This window comes from Zalophus californianus, chromosome 8 (assembly GCF_009762305.2).
Source record: "Zalophus californianus isolate mZalCal1 chromosome 8, mZalCal1.pri.v2, whole genome shotgun sequence".
Classification (NCBI taxonomy): domain Eukaryota; kingdom Metazoa; phylum Chordata; class Mammalia; order Carnivora; family Otariidae; genus Zalophus; species Zalophus californianus.
In genome coordinates this window covers 118,565,017-118,590,758 of record NC_045602.1, presented here as the reverse complement: position 1 = coordinate 118,590,758, position 25,742 = coordinate 118,565,017, and the positions used below count along the sequence as shown (strand labels likewise).

At 55.6% G+C, this 25,742-nt stretch overlaps 1 protein-coding gene and 1 long non-coding RNA gene across 2 annotated transcripts in view; one reads left to right on the top strand and one right to left on the bottom strand.

Annotated features, from left to right (window-relative positions):
* VSTM2L (V-set and transmembrane domain containing 2 like) overlaps positions 1-15,590 on the bottom strand; it is a 36,125-nt gene extending 20,535 nt beyond the window's left edge. The window contains exon 1 of the mRNA XM_027622460.2: positions 15,240-15,590. Within this exon, the coding sequence (XP_027478261.1) occupies positions 15,240-15,360 (121 nt within the window). The 5' untranslated portion in view covers positions 15,361-15,590. The remainder of the gene's footprint in view (positions 1-15,239) is intronic.
* Positions 15,591-18,531: 2,941 nt separating this feature from the next.
* Positions 18,532-23,871, top strand: LOC113938698. Its single transcript, XR_003524945.1, has 3 exons — positions 18,532-18,595; positions 23,319-23,411; positions 23,491-23,871. It is a non-coding gene; the product is annotated as an uncharacterized LOC113938698 (long non-coding RNA).
* Positions 23,872-25,742: the final 1,871 nt, after the last annotated feature.

Sequence of the window (25,742 nt, the reverse complement as noted above, 5' to 3'; positions counted from 1 at the left end):
CGGAGGCTCCCTGAGAGGGCCCAGAAAGTGGTCATATGAAATGTGACCGGGAATGAAATGGAGCAATAAACGGAGGCCAGCAGTGCCAGGAAGGGCTGTGTCGGCCTCGCGGGCAGCTCTGCACCCTTGAGGCCCACAGGCCAGCACCACCCACCCGCGGGCTCACCTTTCTCCCCCGAGGCCCGCAAGGTGCCAGACAGTGGATGTGTCTGATCCCACATAATCCTCAGAGCGACCCTGCAGGTCAGGGGTCTTTGACTCTTTACTACAGGTGGGGAAACCGAGGCTCACCGAGGCTCACCGCAGGTAGGCGACAGGAGCTGGGACTGGGACCCGGGCCTTGGGGAGCTAGGATTCAGGCTCAGGCTCTGGGACCCCAGAATGCCAAGTCTCCCCCCACCCCACCCTGTTCTCTGCAGGTGCTGCTGTGATGAAGGCAAGAAGTCAAGTGGGTCCACGTAAGGGCCCCTGCAGCTCCCCCCGCCCACCCCCTCCATCCAGACCTGAGCCTTTCCCAGCGACTTGAGAAACAAAGCTCAGAGAACATGGGGGCTACCCCGGGACTGCAGGAAGCAAACCCCTGCAGGCACCGTGCACAGGACCCAAGGACTTGAGGAGGTGGTAGTCTTTATGGCCAGCCCCACCTCACTGAGGGAGGGTGCACGGTTCAGAGAGGGAGTGTCCGTGCCTGAGGTCATACAGTATGAAGGGACAAAGCAAGATGCCAGCCCCGAGGGTGACTGGAGAGTCTCCCAAGCAGAACCCGAGTCCTCCCTCAGCCCTCCCCCCTCCAGCTCTGTACAGTGTGACTCCACGGGGGTCATTTCCAGCAAGCTCACCTGGGGGCCAGGGCTGCAAGGGTGTACGGAACAGAGTCAGGAAGGCCCGTGGCCACCTTAACTCTTGGCTGGGAGGCAGAAAAAGGGAAAGGCTGCAGAGGGAGTGCTTGAGGAAGCCCCAGCTCATCCGTGAATCTCACCTTGCTTCTGAAATCAGGAGACGTAAAATGTCCCTAAGAGGAAAACCCAGATAAACTGAATGAAAAAGCCCCCAGGGACTGAGAAGCCCGGCTTCGTAGAAGGAGCCTGGCAGGCACCAGCCAGAGCCCTCTCCTCCCTGGGAATGGGTGCAGTGTCTGCTCTGGGACGGGCCGGGCTCAGGGGAGGGTTCTTTGTCTCCCACTGGGCGGCCCCTGGCTGCTGGCTGGCTGTGTGCAGCAAGAGGGATCGAGGTGTGAGTCGACGAAGGTTGTTTGGTCTTGGAGCGGACAAGGTTTCCTCTTCTCAAGAAGTGCAAGAAGGCCGTTGGTACAAAAGCTCAGGGAATTGCAGCACTCCTTAGTGGGAAGATGGCAGCCTGGGCATGCAGTAGGAGCTCAAGTCCTCCCCGCAAAAGGAATGAAGATCAACCTTCATGGACCTCTCCCTGTGCTGGGCTTCCCAGGACACTCTGGCCAGACCCTGGCCTTCAAGGGGCCCAGAGTCCACAGGAAGGGCAGACACACAGACCAGTGACTACCGTACGGACAACGGCTGGGCCTGAGCCCGCATCGCCATGTACAGTTGTTCACAGTGTGCAGCATTCACATAGCCGTGAGTTGTACTCCCCCCTCCCGCTCCCCAGAGATACGCAGAAGCTCGGAATGGAGGTGCAAGTGTTAGGGAAGACGGAGGCAGGCCCACATCTGCCTGGACTCGGGGATGGCTTCTGGGAGGTGGGCCACGCTTGGACTCGAAGCCTGGTTGGAGTCGGCACAGTTAGGAGGAGCTCTGAACAGGAAAAGGCATGCCCCAGAGAGAGACAGTCTCACAAGTCCAACCTTTTGGGGACCATCCTCACCATTTCCGCAGGATCCCTGAAGCACCTGCACTATTATTTACTTAATATTTATTTTCAAAGCACCTTTCCCTTTTTACTTAAATAAATTCAGCTTAAAAGGAGACTTTTATTGCCGCCATAAACGGAAAATCAGCATCACTTGCCATAAATAGAGGGGAACTGTAAAAATAAACACTAGGAGCATCACCCAGCGTCTGTCAATTCTAGCCAGGGAAGGTGGCCTGTTGAAGGCTACGGGCCTCAGTGCCCATTTTCTTGCAGGAACAGGGGAGGTTGGCGAGAGTTACGCATTAAATGCAGAGCAGGGCCAGGCAGAGACTCTTCTCGGTCAGAAGGGCTTGAGAGGCAGGGCTGCTGAGGGGCGGGCCCGCGGGCAGCCACCTCTACCACGGTCACCGGTCACCACCGGCTCTGGCTTCCTCGGCCACTGACCCCCTCCCACCTTCATCCCTCGTCCCCACTTCCCAGCCCTGGCTTGCAGAGGCCCAGGGACAGGAGCCTCCCTGCCACTCACCTGTAACAACCCTACGGACCCTGCCAGTTCGGCTTCCTGTCTGATTCACCCGCAGGCTCCCTGTGTCTGGCACGTGAGGAGGACTGACACCTATATTTCAGGTCCAAGGAGGCCCACAGAAGGCCCGCTTGCAGACGGAGTGAACAAAGAAAGGAAGGGCGGATGCCCTCATGGTCTCTGCTGCTCACACCAGGGAAGCGACCTCCGGAGGCATGGATTTCCCTCTCCCAAAGTGGGGAAAGAACGTTATTTTTGTATTAAAACAAACATGAGTACGTTATGGAATAGGATACGGAATTCATGAATTTTGAATGACATAGGAGAACATCAAAGAAACGTTGCCCCTGGTGGGGGGCCGTTCCCCCTCTGCCGCGTGGGGCCGACCCCCCAGTCCAGGGCCTTCTCTGCTTGATCCAGTCAGAGGCCTCCTTTGTCTCCAGCAGCCCTGGCTCTGTGCGCAGGAGTATTGATGTGTTGGCTAACGGGGGCAGCAGACCAGCAGGAAGCAGGGGGACTTGGGGGGGGCAGTGAACCCCAGGATTCACACGTGGGCACACAAGCTGCAGCCCTGCCCTGACTTGCTGTGTGGCTTTGTGTAAGTTGCCTCACTTCTCTGAGCGTCAGTTTCCACATGGCTCATTGTGAGGATGAAATGAACGAATGCGGGTGAAGAGTCTGTTTCCCCGTGTGGGACGCAGGAGAGCCTCTTCGCTGCCGCCATTCCCTGGTGGCAGTCGCTCACTGTTGAGTTACACACACACACACATACACACACACACACACACACACACACGCCCAGGTGGGGGCGGGGGTCCCTGCTAACTGGGAAGGAGGGCGGCCCCCAACCAATAAAAAGTCAAATTAGCTGGGTGCCTGGGTGGGTCAGTCAGTTAAGCGACTGCCTTCGGCTCAGGTCATGATCCTGGAGTCCCGGGATCGAGCCCCGCATCGGGCTCCCTGCTCAGCAGGGAGTCTGCTTCTCCCTCTGACCCTCCCCCTCTCATGCTCTCTCTCCCTCTCTCAAATAAATAAAATCTTTAAGAAAAATTCAAATAGCTCATGATCCCAGGGTCCTGGGATCGAGCCCTGCGTCGGGCTCCCTGCTCGGCGGGAAGCCTGCTTCTCCCTCTCCCTCTCCCCCTGCTTGTGTTCCTTCCCTCGCTGTCTCTGTCAAATAAATAAATAAAATCTTTTTAAAAAATTCAAATAGCTAACATTTTGAACACTTACTGTGTGCTAGGTGCCTGGTGATGCTGTGCTTTGGTTTGCTCATCTGTAAAATGGGCGTGAGGGTAAGAGCTACCTCATGAGGTCGCTGTAAGTACCAAGTGTGTCGACATTTATAAAGTGGACGATCCGGCACAGAGGACTGTGCTATAGAGATGTGTCCTTTGTACTTACTTTGTAATGAAGTAAAATTCGCGTCACAAAATTAACCGTTCTAACGTGACCAAGCTGCTGGACCTGAGTGCATTCACAATGCTGTGTCCCCCACCTCCATCTAGTCCCCACACATTTTCTTCCCCCCAAAGGGAAACCCTGCGCCCATTAAGCAGTTATGTTCCATTCTCCCATCCCCTGGCAACCACGAATCTATGCTGAGTCTCTGGATGGATTTGCTATTCTGGATATTTCCCACAAATATAACAATATAATACGTGGTCCTTGGGGACTGGCTTTTTTCACTTAGCATCATGTTTTGGAGGTTCGTCCACACTGTTGCATGTATCAGATTGCATTCCTTTTTATAAGAGACGCTTCTTTCATCAGGTAAAATCTCTCACCGGATCCCCAAACAACCTGGGAAGTAGCCACTCTCACTCTCCTCTTCTTGCGGATGAAGAAACTGAGGCACGGAGAGTGGTGGGGACATGCCCAGTCCCCCGCCCGGCAGTCCTGACACCACTGGGTGGGCAGAGCTGGTGCCTGCAGCTGGGTGCAGGGTGCCTCTCAAGGCCACGGGCACATATTGAGGGAGACAGCAGTGGAATTACAAATCTAGGGAGATTTAAGGAGAGTGAAAATATTCTGGCACTTGCGGGATTGTGGGAGTTGAGCAGGTTTCCCCTGTGGAATTCCCACCTTCTCTTCCCCCACATCTGGGCCACAGGGAGGGAAAGGGTTGGGAGGGAGGGAGGCAAGGGTGGGAATGCACGGGGAGCCCGGGACAGGGCAGGAACCAGAATGGGGGAGCCGGGCACAGGAGAAGGCAGACAGACATCCTGATGTTTGTGCAGATGGCAGTTCTTTTCCTCCTCACCTGTACAGCCTGCAAAACCTGTGGGGTGAGCCCATTGCACAGAGGGGTAGTCAGGCTCAGAGAGCTCAAGGGAGGTCAGGATTTGAGCCTAAGAGTCTACCCGAAAGCCCAGGCACGCACCATCCTTGCTGCCTGCCAGAGGCAGAGAGGGGGTGAATGGGGGAAGCAGAGGGAGGTTGCATCAGCCACAGGGGTGAGTAGATGCCTTGGAGTCCAGGAAGGAGCATCCCCAGGTGCACTGAAAAGGAGAAAGACAAGGGAGAGAGGTGGGAGGCACCAAGGGTGGGGCCAGCAAGCTCCACAGCCATGAGGACCAGAGCAGAAGAGGAGAGGGCACATGAAAACCAGGTGCAGAGACCAATAGGAAGGGAGAAACTGAGGCAGACTCCGACAGCCATGCTGTCTCCTCGGGACCTGGTGTGGGGCAAACACAGCCCCACTTGGGACCCAGTGGCAGCCCTGCCCTGGCCCTCCCACGCCTGCCCAACCGTGTTTGGGAAATCCAGCAGCGCAGCAGTAAATGCATGGGCTCTGGAGTCAGGCTGACCACGATGGGAACCCCAACTATACCTCCTTGTGGTGGGCAAATCGCTAAGCTTCAGTGTCCTCATCTGTAAAATGGGTATGGTGGGGACTTGACAGGATCGCACATGCCTGTAAATGTCCGGCACCTAGAGGGCTCCGTGGAGCATTATTAGGCTGGTGATGATCTGGTTGCTATTCATACTGCCTCTCACAGGATGGCCCTGCTCCAACTTCAATTTCCCCAAGGTTCCCACCTCCCTTTTCCTCACCTAGAAGACTAGACTGGCCTGGCCTTTTGAAACACAAGGACTATTCTAGAACCAGAGAATCCTTAGCTGAAGGGGTTCTGCCCCACCCCAGGGCCTTTGCATTTACTGTTCCCTCTGCCTGGGAGGGGATTTAACGGAAAGCAGCAGAGCCTGGATGGGGCTCGAGACTCCTAGCACCTGACTGGAGTTAGGGACCACTGCTGGGGTCTCTGGGGACATAAGGAGACCAGCTGGTGAGTCTCAGGGCCCCTGCCCCAGAGGACTTCCATCAGCTGTCTGCCAGCCTGCCCTCACCCTCCCTCTCCTCTGCTTGCCAGGAAACCATTAGTGCCGGGTTGTTTTGAGTGCAGTTTCCACTACCATGCACTCTGGCCGCCGGGCCTCCATTAGGGACCCTTTCCTGGGGCCAATGACAGGCAGCAAACAGCTCCCCAGTGAGCCAGCCCTAATTGCTGCCACCTCTAAGGCCAGAAATAATTTTTTTTAAACCTCACAAAGCAGAACAGACACCCTGTAGTCCTCTCTCACCTTCCCTGCCCTGGGCCAGCAACCACGCCCGAGGGCTGTGAGAAAGGGGGCTTCAGTCAAGACCCCCAACCCCAAGTTGGCTAGTGAGGCTCGGAGAGCCTGAGTGGGGGCCGGGATTTGAGCCCAAGAGTGTCTGATCCCAAAGCCCAGGCAGGCACCATCCCCTACAGTCTTAGCACGCATGGCTGAGGGAACAAAGTTTGGGTTCTCTCCCTTGCTTTGAACGAGGTGTGGGCCCCCAGTCTCCCCCCAGCCCCGGTCTCCTCCTCTGCAAGATGGGCATGTTGATGGGTGCCTGGGATATCCGCTGGAGTGACCACGGCCAGGCTCTGACAGGTGCTGGGGCCCCGGGAGGAGGTCCGCGGAGCATGAAGGAAAGAGCCAGAGGGTGGGAAAGGTAGGGGGAGAGCCTGCCAGGCAGACGAAATCGAAATCGCTGGGCAAAAGGTCCCAGAGGAGGGAGCCTGGTGTGTGCAAGCATTAGAAAGGAAGCAGTGCAGGTACACACACGTGCACACACGCGCACACACACGCACACAGGCACGCAAGCATGCCCAGCTCCCATCTCCTGCCCAGCCCAGGTTTCCGTCAGCCCCCGGACGTTGCGGCCAGCCCCGGCTTCCTGCGAGCCCGCAAACTCGGCCCTAGTCCTGGAAGGAGCTTCTCCTGCTCCACCAGTACCCCCTCAGCCTCCAAGTCCTGTTTGACACCCACTTCAGGCACATGGCCGGTCCCTCCTGATTGCCAGCCACACCTCGCACCTTCCCCACCGGAAACCTCCGGGTGGCGGGGTCAACGCCGAGCTCCACCGCCTGCTTTGCCCGATGCACACGCACAACTCTCCGGATGAAGCCCCTGACAGACCCGCTCCTGCGGCCTCTGGAATCCCCTCTCAGTCCCAGCAGGCCCTGGATACCAGGAGCCCACTTCCTCCAGGAAGTCTTCCTGACTGCACCAGGACACAGCCACCACTCTGGTGGGAGAGGGGAGAGACCCCTCGGGAGAGTTCATCTGCCTGAGCCACTTCCAGGGCTCACATCTCCGGTTTGCTGTCCTCCCTGACCTCTCCCCCATGCCCACCCGCTGAAGACACTAGAGGGAAGCTTGTTATGCGAGGGCTACAGCAGAGTTGGGGGGGGTGCTCTGCTGAGCGTTGGCCCTGCATCCCGGGGCCAGGCCTGGCTCCTCTCTGGGCCTTGGTTTCCTCCCCCGTAAAATGAAGGCTGCATCCCAGGCACCACGGGTGAGCTCTGGGGGCCTCCCAAACCAGCTGGAACTAACCCAAACGATGTGGCATTTTCCTGAGGCAATGATCCAGTTTTCATCAGATGCTCCAGAGGACGGTGACCTCCAAGAAAATTAGGAACCACAAGTCTAGACAAGCTCCAGCGCCCCTTGTAACTCCACCACTTGGTCATCCATTCGTCCACTTCATTCATTCACCTGATATCTCTCAAGTGCCTGCTCTGCGTGGGTGTCACAACGATACAAAGAAGAGACGCATGTGTAATCCCAAGGTGTCACCTGGAGAGAGGAGTGTGTGTGTGTGCTCGCGTGCGTGCATGTGTGCGTGTGAAGACAGAGAGCGGAGGTGGAGAGATGAGAGGAGGGAGGGAGATGGATGCAGCAGACACAGGGAAAGGGACAAAGAAAGATGGAGAGAGTTTGAAAGAGAGAGAGCGAGCGTCCAACCCGGGGAGAGAACGAGCCAGAGAGAGGGGCAGGCAGAGCACTTGCCACAGATGGGCACTGCCAGCCCCCTAATTGATAGCTCTGAGCAAGCCCCACTCCCAGCTCTAGCTCTAACCTTCCAGATGCTCCCAGAGCCTCGATGCCTCGAGTCCCAAGGGCACCCACTTGGAGGGGCCGGGGAGGCGGGTCTGCACACCAAGGCTACGGCACAGAGGGCACAGCCTGGCCCCTCGGCTGGGACACTACACGACCGCCCGGGCTCCTTCCCACCCACGGCTCCTCCACCACACACGATCAAACACCCAAACACACGCACGCCAGCCACATGCTCAGGCAAAACCACCAGCCCCCAGCAGAACACCCAGGCAGGTGCACCCAAGGTCCCACGCATACCCCCAAGGTCCCACCACCCCCACTGACAGGGCTGGGCTTGGGTCCAAGGAGCCTAGGCTCTCAGACTGCGCTCGTGCAGCCAGACCCAGGCCTTCCCAGCATTTTGGCATCCTGGACCCCGAGAGAATCCAGTGAAGCCAGGGTGCCACTCCAGAACAAAGCAACTGTCCACACGCCCACCGGGCTTGGCAGCCAGGAGCAGGACAGATGAGCGGGGAAGAACTCCAGCCCTGCAGCCCCACAAGCTGGGCTCAAGCCCGGCTCCACCACTCAACAGCTGTGTGGCCTCGGAAGGGTCCCAATACCCCCGCAGCCTCCATGTCCTGGTCTGTAAAATGGGAACATCCTCCACGTGGGGTGTGTGAGGCTGGAAGGAGGAGGTGAGGGGGATGACAGGCACAGAGAAAATGTTTGATGACTGCTGTCTGGCGTCTTGGTTCCCAGACCCCCGAAGGCCACTGAGACTAAGTGCCATGTGCCAGATGGAATCCCACGCGGCCATGGGCTCCCTCCGCACCTGCCGCCTGGAGGACAGAGGAAAGGGCCACAGGTGGAAGGATTCTGGAAGCTAAGAGCTAGGTGCACTAGCCGTTGTTGGAGGTTGCTGAGGCCCAGAGAAGGGCAGGGACCTGCCAAGCTACCCAGCAAGGCAGAGGCCGCGGGAGGGTGGATCAAGGCTCGGGTCTACTTTTCCCGCTCGAACTCGGGCACTTGAACTCAAGCTGAAGTGAAGTCACAAAGGAGCCGCTGCCCCCACCTCTCCACACAAGAGACAGCAAAGGCCCTCACCCCTGCCATGTCCCCCCGGGTGGGGGGCCAGGCATCCTCGGAGTTGGGAGCTCCGCCCACTGGGGGGCCCCGTCACTAAATCGCTGTGTGACAGATTGTTATGAACCACCCACTGTGTTCAGACTTCTCTGTCCACTTCACCAGTCTGTGCTCCTTGGGGAAATAAAGCAGGGATTCCCTCCACAACACCCCCAGCTAATAAATGGTTGGCTCCAGCCTACAACACTCGTGTGACAGGGAGCTCACTACCAGTTGCCCTCGCTGCGCCGGGAGTGCCTTCTCCGGGCTGAACATTATCTCTGTTTCTTCACTCTTATCACAATTTATACTTATATATTTTTTATAGGTTTGTCTGAGCAAGAACCTTATCTGTCTTCTTCACTGATATGTCCCCAGTGGCTAAGAGAGCCTGGTACATGGCAGGTGCTCAAGCGCTATTTGTTGAATGAATGAAGGAATAAATGAGCGGTCCCTTCCAGTAGCCGACAGCAGCCTCTGCTGGGCCAGCAGCTCCCGCTGACAGTACAGAGTATGAGGCGGGGGGGCAGCCCGTGGGCCAACAGCCCCCACGTCCAGTCATTCCTACACAGAGAGCTGCCCGTGCACCCTCACTGTTCTGTCCTTAATGTTTTCCTATAAACTAACCCACTATTTGTTTAATATCCCCGTTAGTCTCATCTAAGCAATCATATCTGTGAAATCACAGTTTTGATGTGCTGGGTTTATTTTTCCACTCCACATTAAAATAAATGCATAACTATTAAAATGTGAGAGGTTTGTCTGGGTTCTGCCTCAAACCATCTCTCAGGTAGGACCCAATCCTGCTGAGGGTCCTGGGGGTCCTTGAAGAGGGGTTTCCACCGGGCGTGATGGGGCTGAGGCCCAGAGACTCCTCTGCCGACTTTCAGGAAGGGGAGAGGGCCCGGTCGTGGGGAGGGTGTCCTGGAGGAGTGGCAGCCCCTCTGCCTCCCCAGCCCCACCTCCCTTCCCCACAGCAGCATGTGCCCAACGAACCCCAGGGTCGCCAGCTGGTAGAGGGGTAAATTTCTTCCCCCAGTGAGGTCACGGCCCCTTCTTCTGATGGAAGAGACTTGCCTCACCAGGGCTGGCAAGAGGACACACCCTGGCACCCCATTACCCTCCGGGTCATAGCATCTCATATGCACTTCAAGGGGCCGGGCCTGGGTCCGCCCACGGCAAGGTGAAGTCAGGCTTGCCCACCCCAGGATGTCCTTGTACCGCTCAGTAAGGATGAGGGAGGGGCTCCGTTTTGTGATCGTTCTACTAAAAATGTGGATTCTTTATGAAATTAAAATTATGTGAATGTTTAAAACTGCCTTAACTTGGAATACACAGAAGTTTTAGCATTCAGACCTCACTTCTTCCTCCTCTTCTCTGGGACTCAACGGCATTGTGAGCCTGGGCTCTGGAGTCACATTCTTGGGATCAAATCCAGGCTCCAACACTTGCTAGGTGAGTGACCTTCGGCAAGCCTTTTAACCTCACCAAGACTCAGTTCCCTCAAAAATACCCTGGACCAGGGGAAGTCCCCTCCTCGGAGGGTTCTTGTGGGAGTCAAATGAGACAACACTGTCTAAGGCCCTGGCATGACACTCAGTCAACATTTGCTTCCGTGTATCTCTCACCTAATTTGCACAGAGTTAGATAAGGTGACCCCAAAAGCCAAGCACTGACCTCCCCCAGCAATTTGGGCAAATGCACCCTGGCCCATGGTCTCCATCTCCTGTCCCAGTGGCTGACCACTCTCCCTCACCCCTGACCTGGCCCACTTGTTTGTCACAGGAGACTTCCCCCAACACCCCTACTGTCACCGTGTCACCGTGGAGATGAGCCGAATTCCTGTCCTGCTGGCTGCCCACGGCTCCCGGCTCCCGTTGCTTCAGGAAAAGGCCGCCGGAGCCGCTGATAGGCAAGGTGTCAAAACCAATTGGTGTGAAGGACTCAGGGAAAACCGCTTGTGAGGGCCAATTCCCCACAGGAGGCCGGGAACCCTCAGCCCAAGGCCGACTGTTTACGGGTGTAATTGATAGAATAATCACTAACACCCGAGACAATGCGAACACATTTTTAACATCATAACCTTCGGAAGACAGCGCTCAATTTTCTCCATCTCCCAGCCACCAAACTAGCCAGCTTATTGATGGTGAGATATCCACAGTTCGGTAAGGAATGAGAGAATGCCAGGGTGGGTTTTCAGGGAACGGGCTGTTTGCCAAATGGCCCGGTGGCCCCCGCCACTGCCTCAGCACCCCGCTGGTCCCTCCAGGCAATGGAGAGAACCTCAGGACAGTGAATCACTCAATGGACAAAGCACCAGGCCAAGCTAGGATCTGTGTCTGCATTGGGGTGTATTAATAATTGAAGGTGCTGGCTTAGGGGTGTGTGTGTGTGTGTGTGTGTGTGTGTGTGTGTGTGTGTGTGTGTGGCCGGGCGGGCGTGGGAGGATGGATGTTTGCTGCAGTACAAGGCTTCCTGGGGCTCCTCTCAGGGTCCACATGCCTGCTCCAGCATGGCCCCCTCCCTCTCTTGCAAACCCAAACCAACCCAGCAGCCCCTGGCGCCAGACGATGTCCCATCCCTACACGTGTCGTCAGGCCTGGCTGAGTGCTTAAGGCAGTAGTTCCCAAACTCCAGCCTGCATGGGAATCATCTGGGGGAGCTTATTAAAATGCAGATTCCAGGGTCTCATCAACAATCATTTTGGCCAATGGGTCTGGGTGGGGGGACCCTGGGATCTGCATTTTTTTTTAAGAATCCATTTATTTATTTGAGAGAGAGAGTGAGCAAGCTGGTGGGGATGGGGGTGGTAGGGGAAGAGGCAGAGGAAGAAGCAGACTCCCCGCGGAGCAGAACCCTGAGATCACGACCTGAGCCGAAGGCAGACACTCAACCAACTGAGCCACCCAGGCGTCCCTGGGATCTGCATTTTAACAAACTCCCTGGTGATTCCAAGGCAGGAGGTCTACAAAGATCCTCACAAAGATCCTGCCTTCCGCTCCCCACCCCCCCACCCTGGCCAAGATCTGGAAAAAGAACTGGAGAAGGAGTCCAGCCCAGCTGTCTTTTTCTAACTTGCACATGGCCTCAGCGAGATCCCGTGTGTTGCCTTTCTAAGCTGCCGGTTCCTCTTGGCGGCCCCCACGGCTTTACCAGTTCTCTGGGGAGCTGGAAGGGAGCGCCGAGACAGGGCTATGCAGAAGGAAGAAGTCCTGTCACGTGACTCGTCCAGCCTGCCTCGGGGTCGTCCCGGAGGAGGCAGGTACAGCTCTGTGGCTCTCTGTACAGACTCAGTGACCTTGGGCAAGTCACTGGCCCTCTCTGAACCTCAGTATCCTCATATGCCCAACACCAGCCTTGCGTGAATAACGTCAGCCTTAGTGAGTTAACAATGGCGAGGGGTTTGGCAGCACCTAGCACATAGTAGGCAGTTCATAAATGCTAGCTCCGCCCCCTGCCCCCCAGCTCTGCTGTGCTGATGGCGATGAGCTGACCCTTTCTCATAAGGAATAATCAAAACAGCTACCATTAATTGAGTACCTAGGAGGCACAAACACGGACCACCACGACCCCAGCCTCCCAATTCCTTATGCCTCTTGAAGAGGCATACACCGTTCACCCCCATTCATTCCTCATGCCTTTAAAAGGCCCTCTGTGAAGTGGGCTGAGTGAAGGTAGCAGGGAGATGGGAAGCGAGACTGATGTCCTTGCTGACCCACCTGACCACAGGCTTTCCCTGTGACAAGTCCCGGGTGGGCAGGGGCAAGGTGTTAGCCTGGCGGCTGGGCTGGGCTCAGATTGAGCTGGAGAGATGAGGAGCCACCAAGTGGTTGGGGTCCATGGGCTCCTCCGGAGGAGCCCCCACTTCCAGCCTCCCATCCCCACCCCCAGACACAGACACCTCCCAAACTGGGCCACATTTCCTGAATCAGCTGAGGACACGCGGAGCCCAGGAATAATGAAACGATCAGGCTCCAATCTGCTAAACAGCAATTTCTGGGCTTTTTCAGCACACACAGCTTTTATCAAATTGGTATTCTCCTCCTGAACACAAATGGCTTATTAGACATGACCCACTTATTCGCCGTGTCTCACTATCATTAATAACAGTTTCTTTTTGTGATTAAGTGAGTGGCTCCAAAACCTTCCTGTGGTCGGGCGCTTGGCCCAGCAGAGGGGCAGCCGTGGGGGCTCCTCAGCATCCACTACTTGGCGACTTTGAACCTGGCAATGTTGGGAGAAGGTAGCCTGGCCCCTGCAGAGCAGCCTGGCCTCCTCGTTTCAGGAGGGACAGAAGGAGCCCCAGAGGGTTGACCCACTTGCCCAGAACTGCATAGGGGGTCACTGAGAGAAGTCAGGTTCTCCCGCAGTCAGTGCTGTGTCCTCTCTGTCTAGCCCCCCTCTGGGCCTTAGCGGGACCTGGCCAGGGTTCAGAGGCGACCTTACAGCTGGTGGGGCAGAGCTGTGCCCCTAAGCATGCCTGGCACCGGGGGACAGGCAGAGACTACCACACAAAGGGCAAAGCCTGATTTCCTATGGGGGGGCCACCTCGGAGCCTCCGGAGTGACAGGGTAGCACCCAAATCCTTGGGGCTTGATGCTCTAGGGAAAGGATGACCATAAACCTCAGAGCCCTAGTCCTCGTATCTCTTGGGACTGCAAACTTAGGGAAACCCTTCCTTGGAAAACCCTCCTCGTCTAAGTTCTAACTGTGCCAAGGAACTGAGCAGAGCGAGGAGGAGAACGGAAGGAGGAATCCCCAGTTTCCTTTAAACGGGAGGGAATCTGACAGGGCGATGAATATCCTGGAAAAAGCTCTGTCTTTGCCCAACAGACCCTGTGGCCAGTCCCAGCTCAACCACTCACGCACTGTGTGACCTTGGGCAAGCCCCTTCACCTCTCTGAGCCTTGGTTTCTCCATCTGTAAGCTGAGAGTCAAAATAGCCCTGCCTCTATGTACCAGTGCTCCAGCCAGGTCAGTAGAAATTCAATGAGCGATATGAATGGTGTAGAGATGAGACACAGAGCACTTACGCCAAACGTGGTGAGACAGAAGGGTACAGGGAGTCATGGTTCCCAAAAAGCAGAGACCCTGAGAAGGGCTTTGGAAGCCCCCACACCCCCTGCAACAATCCCACTGGTGCGTCAGGCCCCAGCAAAGCCTCCTCTAATCACCTACTCCCCCCCGCCTTTTCCCATCAGAATAAATCACACAGTTCTCTGCTCTTTGTGCAAACCTCCCCCCAACCCTGGGCCCACAGTGCCCAGCACTGGTGCTGCAGCCTCCCCCACCAGATGGGGAGGGATGGATGGAAGAAGGGTCTCCATTTTCATTTATGCTCTGGTGCCCATGCTGGAGCCTGGCTCACCAGGGAAGGGGGAGGCCCCCACAGCTACCAGCCTCAGATGCTACAACTCTGCGGCCAACTTGGGCTCCTTGGGGCTGAAAGGAGCTTCTGACACTCAGGCAACCAATGTGGGGCTGCTTGCTTGGTCCCTGGCTCCCATGGTGGCTGAGTTGATTTCCCACCTTTCAGTCCTGGGGGCCGAGGATGAGGAGGGCCGGGTCCCCTACAGAAGGATGGCAGGGGCTTTCCACCCCCAGAGACAGACAAAAGCCCCGGCACCCTTCCTCCCCTCCCATGCCCGTGGCTGGAAGCAGCAATCTCAACTATTCCAATGTCTTCGATGGGCTCCCCCAAGCCTTCGTCCCCCACCCTGCAGGGGTAGTGGCAGCCCGAGACCACCAGTTCTCCAGAGGCAGGGTCTGCTGTCCCCCAGGACAGGTGTAAGGGGCAGGAGAGGAATGGGAGAGGATGAGGGCAGCTGCAGGGGTAAGCCCACAAAAGGGAAAGGCAGATGGGCAGGGAGGAGTGGGCGAGCCAAGTGTGTTCACAAGTGTGTGTGTGTGTGTGTGTGTGTGCGCAGGCAGAAGGGCGGGCAAGAGTTGTGCAGAGTGCGCGCGCCTGGGCGCCAGCTGGCGGGGTGTGAGCCCACCAACCGTAATGCCTGTGTGTGTGCAGCGGGCATAAGTGCGAGTGTTTGTGAGTGAGGACGGGGATCCGAGAAGGTGTCTGGAGATGTGTGAGGGCAGGAGTTGTGAGTGTGAGTACACTGAGTGTGCCCCTGGCTGCGAATATCTGTGTAGTCCTGGAGGTGTGTGTATCGGCGCGAGTGTGCTTGGGAGTAGGGGTCTCTCTCCGCGAAAGCGGGATCGGGGTTGCACACGGGGTGCCCCCTCCTCTGCACGGGTGGCTGGGGTGCTAGGGCGGGTCCATGGACCCGGCAGGGGGCGCCACGGGACTCCCGCCAGGGCCGGCGCGGGTTCCAGCCCCGGGGACCGCCAAGTTGAAGCGAGGCAGCCCGGGGTGGGGTTTGGTGGGGAAGTCCGCGGGGGCGGCGACCGAACTCACCGTGGCCGGAGACGTGGTTGTCCCAGGGCGCGTGGCCGGCGGGCCGCGTGGCGCCTCCGAGTTGCAGGAAAAGTGCCAGGTAGTGTAGGGCGCCCAGCGCCACGGCGAGCGGGGCCCCCATGGTGCGCGCTCCGGCCGGGGCGCCGCCGCCTCACATCGGGGCTCAGGAGACCGCAGACTCCGCGCCCGCCGTTCCCTGCCCGATGCGGCCTGGCTGCCCAGCTCTGGCCGCTGCCCCTCGCCCCCCGAACCTGACCCGGCCCCGGCCCCGGCCCCAGCCCTCGCCCGGCTCCGGCCCAGCCCCGGCTGCGGGTAGCGAGCGCACGCCCAGCCGGCCGCCTCCGACTGCGGGACTCTTCCCTTCCGCGGAAGGCCACTCCGCTCGGCGTCACTGCCGCCGCACCCCCTCCTCCCACTCCCTCCCGCCCGCCCAGAGGAGGTGGCGGCGGAGGGATCTGCCGCTTGATTTATCATCAAAGTTTTGCCCCGGCTGGGATTTTTAAAGCGGTACCCGCAACTTCCCCTGCCCGAGAGTGCAAATGGGGGAGAGAGATGGGGTGGAGGAAGCCCCCCACTAGGGACCCAGTTCCCGCAAAGCATAACACAACTGGCTTCAGAAGCAGATATACTATCAAGCGGGAGAAGGAGAAAAACCAATCCACCTGCCACCAGACTCAGCGCGCTCAGAGGGGCTCCCAACTTTGCTAGCAGGGCGGTGCCGGGGTCAGGGGGTCGGGGGAGGTCGGGGTGAGGTAGGGCAGGAACCTGGGCTGAGGCACAGGGGACCTGGTGATAGCCCCACCGCAGCCTTTACTTTCCTGTGTGATCGTGTCCGGATGTCTATGCCAGTCTGAGCCTCAAGTTTTCATCTGAGAAATGGGAATAGCAGCTACTTGCAGGGGTCCTGGTGAGGATTTATGAAATCGTGTATGTTAAAGCGCTTAGCATAGTGCCATCCTCATGGTAGGAGCTGAATAGATATTACTGTTGTTATCCTCTCCGTGTCTCAGTTTTCCAGTCTGCATAATGGGAGTGAGGCAGGCCAGTTGCTGGGGCTCCTTCTAGCTTAAAGATGCTGGGCCCTACGCGGTGGATTGGATCGCCCCCTTCTGGGCTGTCAGTCTCCGTTCCTCGGACCGATGGGCCTCGATGAAATGTTGGAGAGGCGGGCAGGTAACAAAGCCACTCCCATTCCCAAGACCAGGAATCCAACGAGATCCTCCGATTCTGATTCCTTCCCTGACGGTTTTACTGGGCTGTTGGGACAGACCTTCAGTACGGACACGAAGGTAGACCAGTGGCCTCCTTTTAAAGACGAGGAAGCGCATTAAATCGGAGACATAGCTTCTCCGAGGTCCCACAGCGAGTCTAAGGCGAGGTCGCTGATGCCAGGGAAGGGTCCCTTCCTGCTCTCATCCCTTATCTTTCCTCAGGCCTCGTTTCCGACGCGGTTCTGTCCTCCGTGGTTTCAGCAACACGGAGGAGGACAGCGTCAACTCCGACACATCCTTTTTGGCCTCAAGGACCTCGCCTGGGCGGGCTCTTAGATTCGAGGATTCAGCACCATGGACAGACCTTCCGCTTTCCTCTCGCGCCCCGCCGAATGGGAGTGAGCACTGCAGACAGCCCACTCCCCTCTTCACAGACTACAGGTGGATCCAGCATTGTGCACAGAGCCCCAAGTTTGAGAATGAGGTTAGAGCCCGAGGCACAGCTCCCCACCCCATCTTCACTCTGTCCTTGCATGTCCCCTTTCCAATATTATGGCGGGCAGCACACTGGATGGGGCCTGTGGTCGCCAGCAGCAATCAGGTTCATTCAGAACTGTGGACAGCCCCTTGAAGCCCCCAATTACAAATGCTATGTTTCAGCACAACTGAGCCCCAGCAGGACGTTACTTTCAGCACCGCGGACAAATCCCCGCCGTGGCCCCAACCCCTTCTCGCCCACATTCACTAGAGGAAGGGGCTGGTTTTGCCTGACTGACCCACTTCTTGTCACTTCCTTCCCACACAGAGATAGTACTTAGGTTATCCAGGGACGGTCAGGTGTCTTGGACTCTACAAAAGTGTTTTCTCATTCATTAACTTGAGCTTCACTCCCAATAGAAATGGGCTCCAATGCCCCCAATATAAAGATGAAGAAACAGAATCTTTGAAATCACGTAGCAGCACAAAGACTGAAATCCAGACTCTCAATTCCAGCCTGAGGCCTCTCCAGGACAATGTGGTGGTAGAACCTGGGCCCAAACCCAGGGCTTTCTCCTCTTAACCCACAGATTGCAGGCAGGGGGGCACCGCCAAGGGGACAAGGAGGGAGGAGATTAGAAGAGAGAAAACAAGAGACTCCACTTGGGGGCTGCCGAGGAAGAAGGTCAGGGTGGGACCGCAGCACACTGCTGCTCTGGCACTGACCCATTGCTTGATCTTCAAGGATCGTTTCTCCTCATAGCCTGGAACAGGTTTAAACACAGTGACCTCTAAATTTCCTTCAAGGACAGACGTCCAGGGATTGTCTGACTTTGAAAAGGCTTATGCTGTGAAGACTCTGCCCAAAACTTTCCAATGGCCTTGTTTATTACAGAAATCCCAACTTCTCTAGCTTGCATTCAAGATCCCAGCCTCACCCCGTGCACATGCCCTTGGTTCAAGTACCGTTTCTGCCACATTCCCTCCCTGAACATGCCTGAACTTCATTATGTCCTTACCCTTCCCAGTGCTTCCCCCTCCTCTTGCATGCCTTCCCCTCTGTCTAGCTGAGTCCCCCATTGACCAACGTCCAGTCTGAGTCCCCCACAGGAAGAAATGACTTTTCCCAGCCCCCAGGACTCTGTTGGCCCATCACTTGTACCCAGCACTGTGCTGAGAACTTTAATTATCCCACTTAATCTTCAGAACGACCAGGCGAAATGGAGTAGAATAGTGTGGTTGTAAGTATGGATACTAGTTTTGAATCCTGCCACTTAGCTGTGTGACTTAGACAAGTTACTTAGCCTTTCTGTGCCTGAACTTGCTCATCTATAAAATAAAGATTATAATACCTTCATCACAAGATTATTGTGAGGGCTAAATGAAAAGCACTACATGGAAAGCCCTTAGAACAGTGCCTGGCACATAGTAAATACATGACACGTGTTGGCTATTATTATTATCACTATTGCTCTTATTATTTACAGACAAAAAACCAGATGCTCAGAGAGATTAGGTATCTTGTCCAATGTCACAATGTCACACAGCAAGGCGGTTCTAGAACCATATGATATGTTTGATTCTAGAGCCCATGCTCTTCGGCATAATACCTAAGCACATCTAACTCAACCACCCTCTTTGCACCTTAGGAAACTAAGCCCAGAGAGGGTAAGTGACCTCCCTCAGAGTTACACAGTTAACCAGGACAGAACTAGATCCAGCTCCCCTGCCTTCTAGCTCAGGGCTCTCCCACTATACCACACTGTCCCATTTGTATTTCCCTCAGCACCTGGATTGCAGTTTATAAATCACATTCACGTCCATGATCTCATATAATTCATGCCAACATTATTACCTACCTTCTTTTACAGATAAGGAAACAGAAGCTCAGAGAGATGAAATAACACACACAAGGTGGCACAGGGAGGCAGGGCAGAAGCTGGAGGTGAAAGAAGAATCCTCAGTCCGTACCCCCCCCCCTGCGTAATTCTGACTTTTCTGCTCACGGATTCAAGTGCAGGCACTGTGGGAGCTAATTGCCTGGTGGAGGCAGGAGGGAACGGAAGACTATCCCAGAAAATCGCTAGGATGGGTGACTCTTGTCACTCTGGGAATGCTCCAGGAGAGAGTAAACGTCCCATCCCTGGAGGCAATTAAACAAGCATCCAGTGGCCACATGGATGCCATGAGGCAAATATTACTGCTATTCCCATTACCCAAATGAGACTCCAAAGGTGAACATCATGTCAGGTATTGCAGATGGGAAAGACAATCCTTTTATTTTAATATATAATATTAAAGATATATAACATATATCTTTATATTTTATTTGAGAGAGAGAGCACGCGCACACCCAAGAGCGGGGGGGGGGGGGGAGATGGGAGAAGGAGAGGGAGAAGCAGACTCCCCTGCTGAGCAGGGAGCCCGATGCGGGACTTGATCCCAGAACTCTGGAGATCATGACCTGAGCCGAAGGCAGACGCCTCACTGACCGAGCCACCCAGGCGCCCCAAGATGATCTTTTTCAAGTTCACCCCAAGCAGAGCATCTTGCACTCTCCCCTGCCTCTGACCCAAGCTCCCTGGAGAGCCACCACCCTCCCCTTGACTCCGGGAGGCCACCCTCTCCCTCCCCTCCTTGAGAGGTGTCACTTGAGCACCATGGCTCTGTCAGTGGTAACAGCCGTAAGATTTGTCCTTTTAATCCAGAATCAATAACAAATTTCATTTAAAAATAAATTAAACCAGGCATTGGAAATCATTCACCGTGTGGGCCAGGGCCCTATATAGTGCCATCTAAATGGCTTCCTTTCGCTCATCTATCAATGCCAAGGGGGAGGAAATACCTAAGCTGCCTGATTCATGGAGAAACTACTTAAATGTATCAGCCCCTAACAATGAGCAATGTGAGCCCGGAGTTGCGCCTTTTAACACACCAATAACATGTGGAGCGCGGCTTCATGAGAGCTTATCAGAGACCCCACGGTCACTGGCTTCGAGGGAGCCCATTTATAAGGGGGAACAATGGCTTCAGTATGTAGTCGCCTAATTTCCAGAATGCATTACTGAGCCCAGAGGAGCGCTGGAATTCTATTAAACTCTTATCTGCCATGGGAGGGTGTGAAACCGGCAGAGAAATCCAGACTTGGCGTGGACATGCCCGGAAAGCACGGGGGCTGACCCTAGGAGGTGGGCGAACAAACCCGGAGGAAGGGAGGGGGTGCAGGCGGGGCCCCGGATGTGTGAAAATATGTGCGTTAATAGAGCTTCGGTTTCCAGCGATTACGTTTACATCAGCGAATAAAACTTGGCAATAAAACATTGGAGCTGCGTCTCAGACAGCATTTCCTTTTACAGCCTGGTGTATTTCACTCATTATAACAGGAGGCAAGGAGCTTCAGGTGTCCCCATTTCTCCCCCTTTAATTAAATTTCCTAAATTATTGCCCAAGATTTGGATAAAGCAAAAGACTTACGGCTCTGCTAATGGCCCTTGCAAGCTCTCACCACCCCTCACTGTGGTGGCCCTGGCTGTACCAGGTTCCAATATTATTAAAGTGACATACCGTGAGCACTACCTGCCCGGGCTCTGGTTTGTAAAATGAGATGGAGCCTCAGGAGAGAAACCGGCCCAGGCTCAGGAAAGAGGCCTGGGTTCCAGGACTGGCTTTTCCATCACCTCGCTGTGTGACCTTGGGCAAGTTACTTCCCCTCTCTGAGCCTCACAATTCCCCCCTTTCCCTAAACGTTCATCTCTTAGAACTGATTTGGGGCTGGGGTAGCCCTTGAATGCACACTGGGATGATTTGGGGAAGCTTTAAAAATATTAATGCTGAGGTCACCCCCAGAAACACTGACACAATTGATCTGGGTGAGGCTGAGGCCTGGCTATCAGGCTTTTAAAACATTCCCCAGGTGATTGATACCAGTGCCCAGCTGGGGTTGAGCACCACTGGCCTCCACACAGAGTTAGGAGATGTTGGTGGACCTTTGAGGAGTCTAGTTGTGCCTGCAGAGGCCCAGGCCCTGGTGGGGCGGGGAGTGGGGTGGGGTGGGCTTCTCTTTCAGTCTGGCTGGAACAGGTGTCTCACCGGGCACCAAGGTGTATCTCATGCAGGGGTCCAGTGGGCCACAGTGAGGACTGCAACAAGGGTGAAAGGACATAGGCTCTTCCTCTCCTGTTCCTTGAATTGGGCCCAGCCAGCCTCTTGGGTTGAGGAAGACACCTGCCCCTGCGCTCATCTGGAGGGCGGCACGGGGGGCCGAATGGTGACTCCCACCCAGGTCTGGGGGGCTCCTCTTTTCTGCTGATGGTTTTATCCATTCCCCCACAAGTGAGGCAGGATCCAGGAGTGGCCTCCACAGCTGGGCCATGTCCCTGTCCTAGGAGCCTCTAGGTTCTCTGCCTCGGTCCACGTGCCCCACCCTTGATGCAGCCCCATGTTGCTGTCTGCGTGGATTCGGAGCCTTCATCTGCACTCTGCCTCTCTCGGAACACAAGTTCCAAGTAGGAAGGGCCGAGCAAGGGCCAGGCTTGGGCCAGAGGCCAGGGATAGGGGGAGGTCGTCCAGCCAGTCCCTGCCCCTGCCAAGCTGCGTAACCTCCTGAAGACCCGTGGGGCCGCTTGGAGGTTTTGCTTCTGGATTCCAGCCTGGGTGCACCACACAGAGTGAAGGCATCATCTAAAACCTAGAATTTAAAATGTCACCATTTTTTAACGGAGAAGGGTCATCAAGGATCAACCCCTATTTCTCCCATTGTAGAGACAGGGGAACTGAGGCCCAGAGAGGGACAATGATATGCCTGTGATCTCACAGGGAGGAAATGGCAGAGCCAGGCCAAGGACCCAGGTCCCCTGACTCCAGGAGGGGTCTTTCCTCCACATGTCATTGCCTGAGGAGGGTAGAGAGGGTCCAAAGACCTCCCACCCTGTGGCTTCCCAAAGGGGGCACCTCTCCGAGGTCCAGAGAACCCTTATAGGCCCTGGCCCTTCAATTGTAACCCAAGCCCAGAAGTTGTGCTCTACCAAGGCCGGTAGGATGTGCATGTGGTGTGCATCTGTGTTATCCCAGCGAGGAGCCTAGTGATAATCTCCATCAAAGGCAATTAATTGCATCAGAGAGACGGGGTTCCTGGGCCCTTCACCCTGCAAACCGGGTGCTTGTTAAACACAACGGGACAGCAGAGGCTCTGCCAATTCAAGGCTCTGCTTGTAGGAGTGTTTTTTAAAAATGCTGAAATGACTTTAATGGCACGCTTCACGCCAGTCTAAATATTCCATGGCTGTGACTAATTAGCTAGACCGACGCCGTCCAATAGAAAGCAAATGCAGGCTGCAGGTGTAATTTTAAGTTTTCTAGTAGACACACACAAAAAAAAGGTAAACAGAAACAGGTGAAATCAGTTTAATAATATATACATACCTCTAAATATTGTTATTTCAACACATAATCAATAAAAAAGGGTGTTCATGAGATATTTTACATTCCTTGTATGTACCACGTCATCAGAATCTGGGGTGTATTTTATACACGGCGCCTCTCACACTTTGGGCTGGCCACACTTCCGGTACTCAACAGCCCCATGAGGCAGGGCTTCCCCAGCAGACGGCACCGAGCTGGACCACTCCAAGGGCAGGCCTGGGACAAGTATGTCCACGGATTCCATGCAGGGTGTCCTCGGCACTGGAGTGAGACCCTGGGGCCCAGGGCTGGCGCCATCCAGGTGACTCTTCATAGCACTTTGACCAGGGCGCTCACCACACTGCACAAGACCCACCGTGACCTGGGCTGGACACCCCTCACCAGTCTGCCCTCGGCTCCCCTGTTGCCCCCCGCCCCCACCCCTGCTCTGGCCACACTGGCCTCCTGGTGGCTCTTCAAATGCCCCAGAGACGCTCCTGTCTCAGGGCCTTTGCATTTGCCCCTCGTGTTCCCTGGAACACGGTTTTTTCAGATCTTCTGGTCTCTGATCAAATGTCGCCCTGACCATCTTACCTAAAATACCGTCCCCATCCCGCCAAAGCCACTCACCTTTCTCTGTCTCAGCGCTTACCATTATCTGCCACTGTACCTGTTGATTTCTTGACTTTTTGTCTCCCTCCCTGCAGTATGAACCCCAGGAGAACAAGGGCTGTGCCTGTCTTGTGCTCCAGCCTAGACCCTGGGGCACAGCGTGTGCTCAATAAATGATTACTGAGTGAACAGACAAGTGTGATTTTGGAAATGTGTTTGTGCCTGCCTCCCCCACAGCTCGGGAGGCCCTTGAGTTAGGGACCAGGCCCTAACTGACACATCTAGGATGTGTCAGGTCACACGCCAAGTGTTTGCCATGTTTTTTAAAATTAAACCCCCACAACAGGGAAAGGTAAGCATTTTCATCCCCATTTTACAGATGAGGAAACTGAGGCCCAGAGGGGTGTCCAAGATCTTACAGCTGGCAAGTGGCAGATCCAGGGTCCAGTTTAGATCTTCCTGACTCCAAACGGTAAGCAACACTTACTGGCAACCTGGGTTGCTGGTCGCTGAGCTGAGCACACTGCTCCCATTATCCTTTCCTCCCACAGCGCCCCTATGAGGTTGCACCACTGACATCTTTTTGCTGATGAAGAGCCCGGGCCAGGGATGCAGAGCCTGTGCTGAAGATGACAGCTGGTGGCAGCCGAGAGGCCTGAGCATTTCACCCCAAGAAGGAAGTCTCTTTAGCTCCCACGGTGTTGTTTGGGGCCCAGATCTCAGCTGGGTGGAGATTAGCTCGGCCAGCTCCTGATGTTGGGATGTGGTGCCGCCGTCAGATGGACCCGGGGAGGCAGGCTCTCTTGCTCAGAGTTTCAGCTCACCCCCCGCACCACCCTCTGCACCGCCGCTTTCCCATCTCTACTGTGGGAGGGTACAGCTTGATCATTTCGGCAGAGCCTTTCCAGCTCAGTGCTCTAGAAGGAAATGAAGGGTAGTGACTTGACCAAAATGCACAAGGTTTCCAACACTGATCTTCAGAGACCCACTAATGTTCTCCTCACTGAGGCACATTTTTTTTTTTTAAACCAGAACTACAGCATTACACCAAAGGTGAAATTTTAGGCAAGGATGGAGGTGGACACAAGGCATGACCAACTTGACCCAGACTCCTGGGCCTGCGTCAGAGCAGAGGGGTCTTCCCAGGGGTCCCTGCTGGAGTAGAAGCACCAGTGGGTGTCCTGGGTCTCTTGTATTAATGATCTATTGGCAGAATCTGGATGGATGTGCTGGCTAATTCTATTTCAATGGCTGGAAACTGCTCCAGTCCTTCATGGCATTTGCCCAGGCCAGTATATCATGCCACAGCAGCTCAAGGAGGGGATAAATTCCTCTCTAATCTGGGAACATCTCCAGCTATGATCCAGAAGGCAGCACAGCATCTGGGGGCTTCCAGACCCTCCCCACCCCCAGGGAAGGGAAAAGCAGCCTTCCAGGAGCAAAGCCCATGATCCTGGGGCTGAAACCCTCTTACCCCTCATGAGAAAGCAGATTCAGAACAGCAAGGCAGCTTCGGAGGGAAGAGAGCTCCCAGGGCTGCGTGCACATTTTCATTTTTCTGTCCATCCTACAGTGGTCATCCATCCAGCATCTACTCCTTGCTGGTGCAATGATGAGCACTTGCCCATAGGATCCAAATCCTAACCCATGGGACCCCAGGCAAGTCTCCTCACCCCTCTGAGCCTCCGTTTCCCGTCAGAGATGTGAGCTTCCTCTCCCCTCACCCTGGGGCTGTTGCAAGAGCAGAGGACATAGAATTCGGGGAACCAATTTAATAAGCAGGCACTGGGCCAGCTCTGGGCATACCAGCTCATTGAAACAGCCCTGGGCTGGGGGCCCATGATTCTCCCTGTTTTATGATGGAGAATCGGAGACTGGAGAGGTCAAGGAACTTGGCCAGAGATGCATGTTTGCTTGTTCTCGCTCACTTCCACTCACACCCACTGCACTTTTCTCCCCATGCTCCTGTCCATGCCCTTCCCCAAATACCACCTGCCCCAAACCCTTGCCATGGCCCAACTTCTTGGGTCACTCACTGGTCTGATTCAGTGGATGTTCCCCAGGTGGGCTCCTATTTGGGGCTGGAGAAGTCTGAGGAGTGAGGGAAGCTGAGAGTCAGGCTGGGCCTCAAGGTCCTCGGGAGGCTTCCAGCCCCACTGGCAACAACAGGGATGAGGCCCTTGACCTTGCCATGTGGCCACTGGTAGCATTTACAGGAGCATACAGCCTAGAACAAGGGAGGAGATGGTTTGTCCTATTTGTCTCTGTCCAGCTCTGGTCTCCCCTGTCCCTGCCCCAGACTCTTCTGCCCCTTTCAGGGAAGAGGGCATGAGGATGGGCTAGGCCTCTGGACCACACGTTTTCAGCCTCTGGGAGGACTGACCCGTCTGGCTCTGGCTCCCATCAGCCCTGACCCAGGCATCACTCTGTCTACAGCACACCTCCTCTTGAATGGCCCCTCACACCCAACACGCCTCCATCCAAGGTTCTGCTCTTCCCCTCAAGCCCTGCCCTGCCCTAGACTTCCCTGTCTCAGGCATGCCCCCCTTCCCAGACCCCCCAGCTAGCCTGCACCCAGAGATGCAATCGATCCCTAAGCCTCGCTTCCACGGAACATCTCTCGTCATGCACGCTCTCCGAGCTGGCGGGTCAGTGGGCATCTCGCCAGCTGCAGGAACTTCCATGTCCCCAGTGCCCACCCCACATCCCACCAGAAGTTGGAGGGAGCGCTTTTACAAATGCAAATCCCATCATCCTCCCCCACTTAGAGCTCTGGATGGTTTCTACTGCTTAGAACAAAATC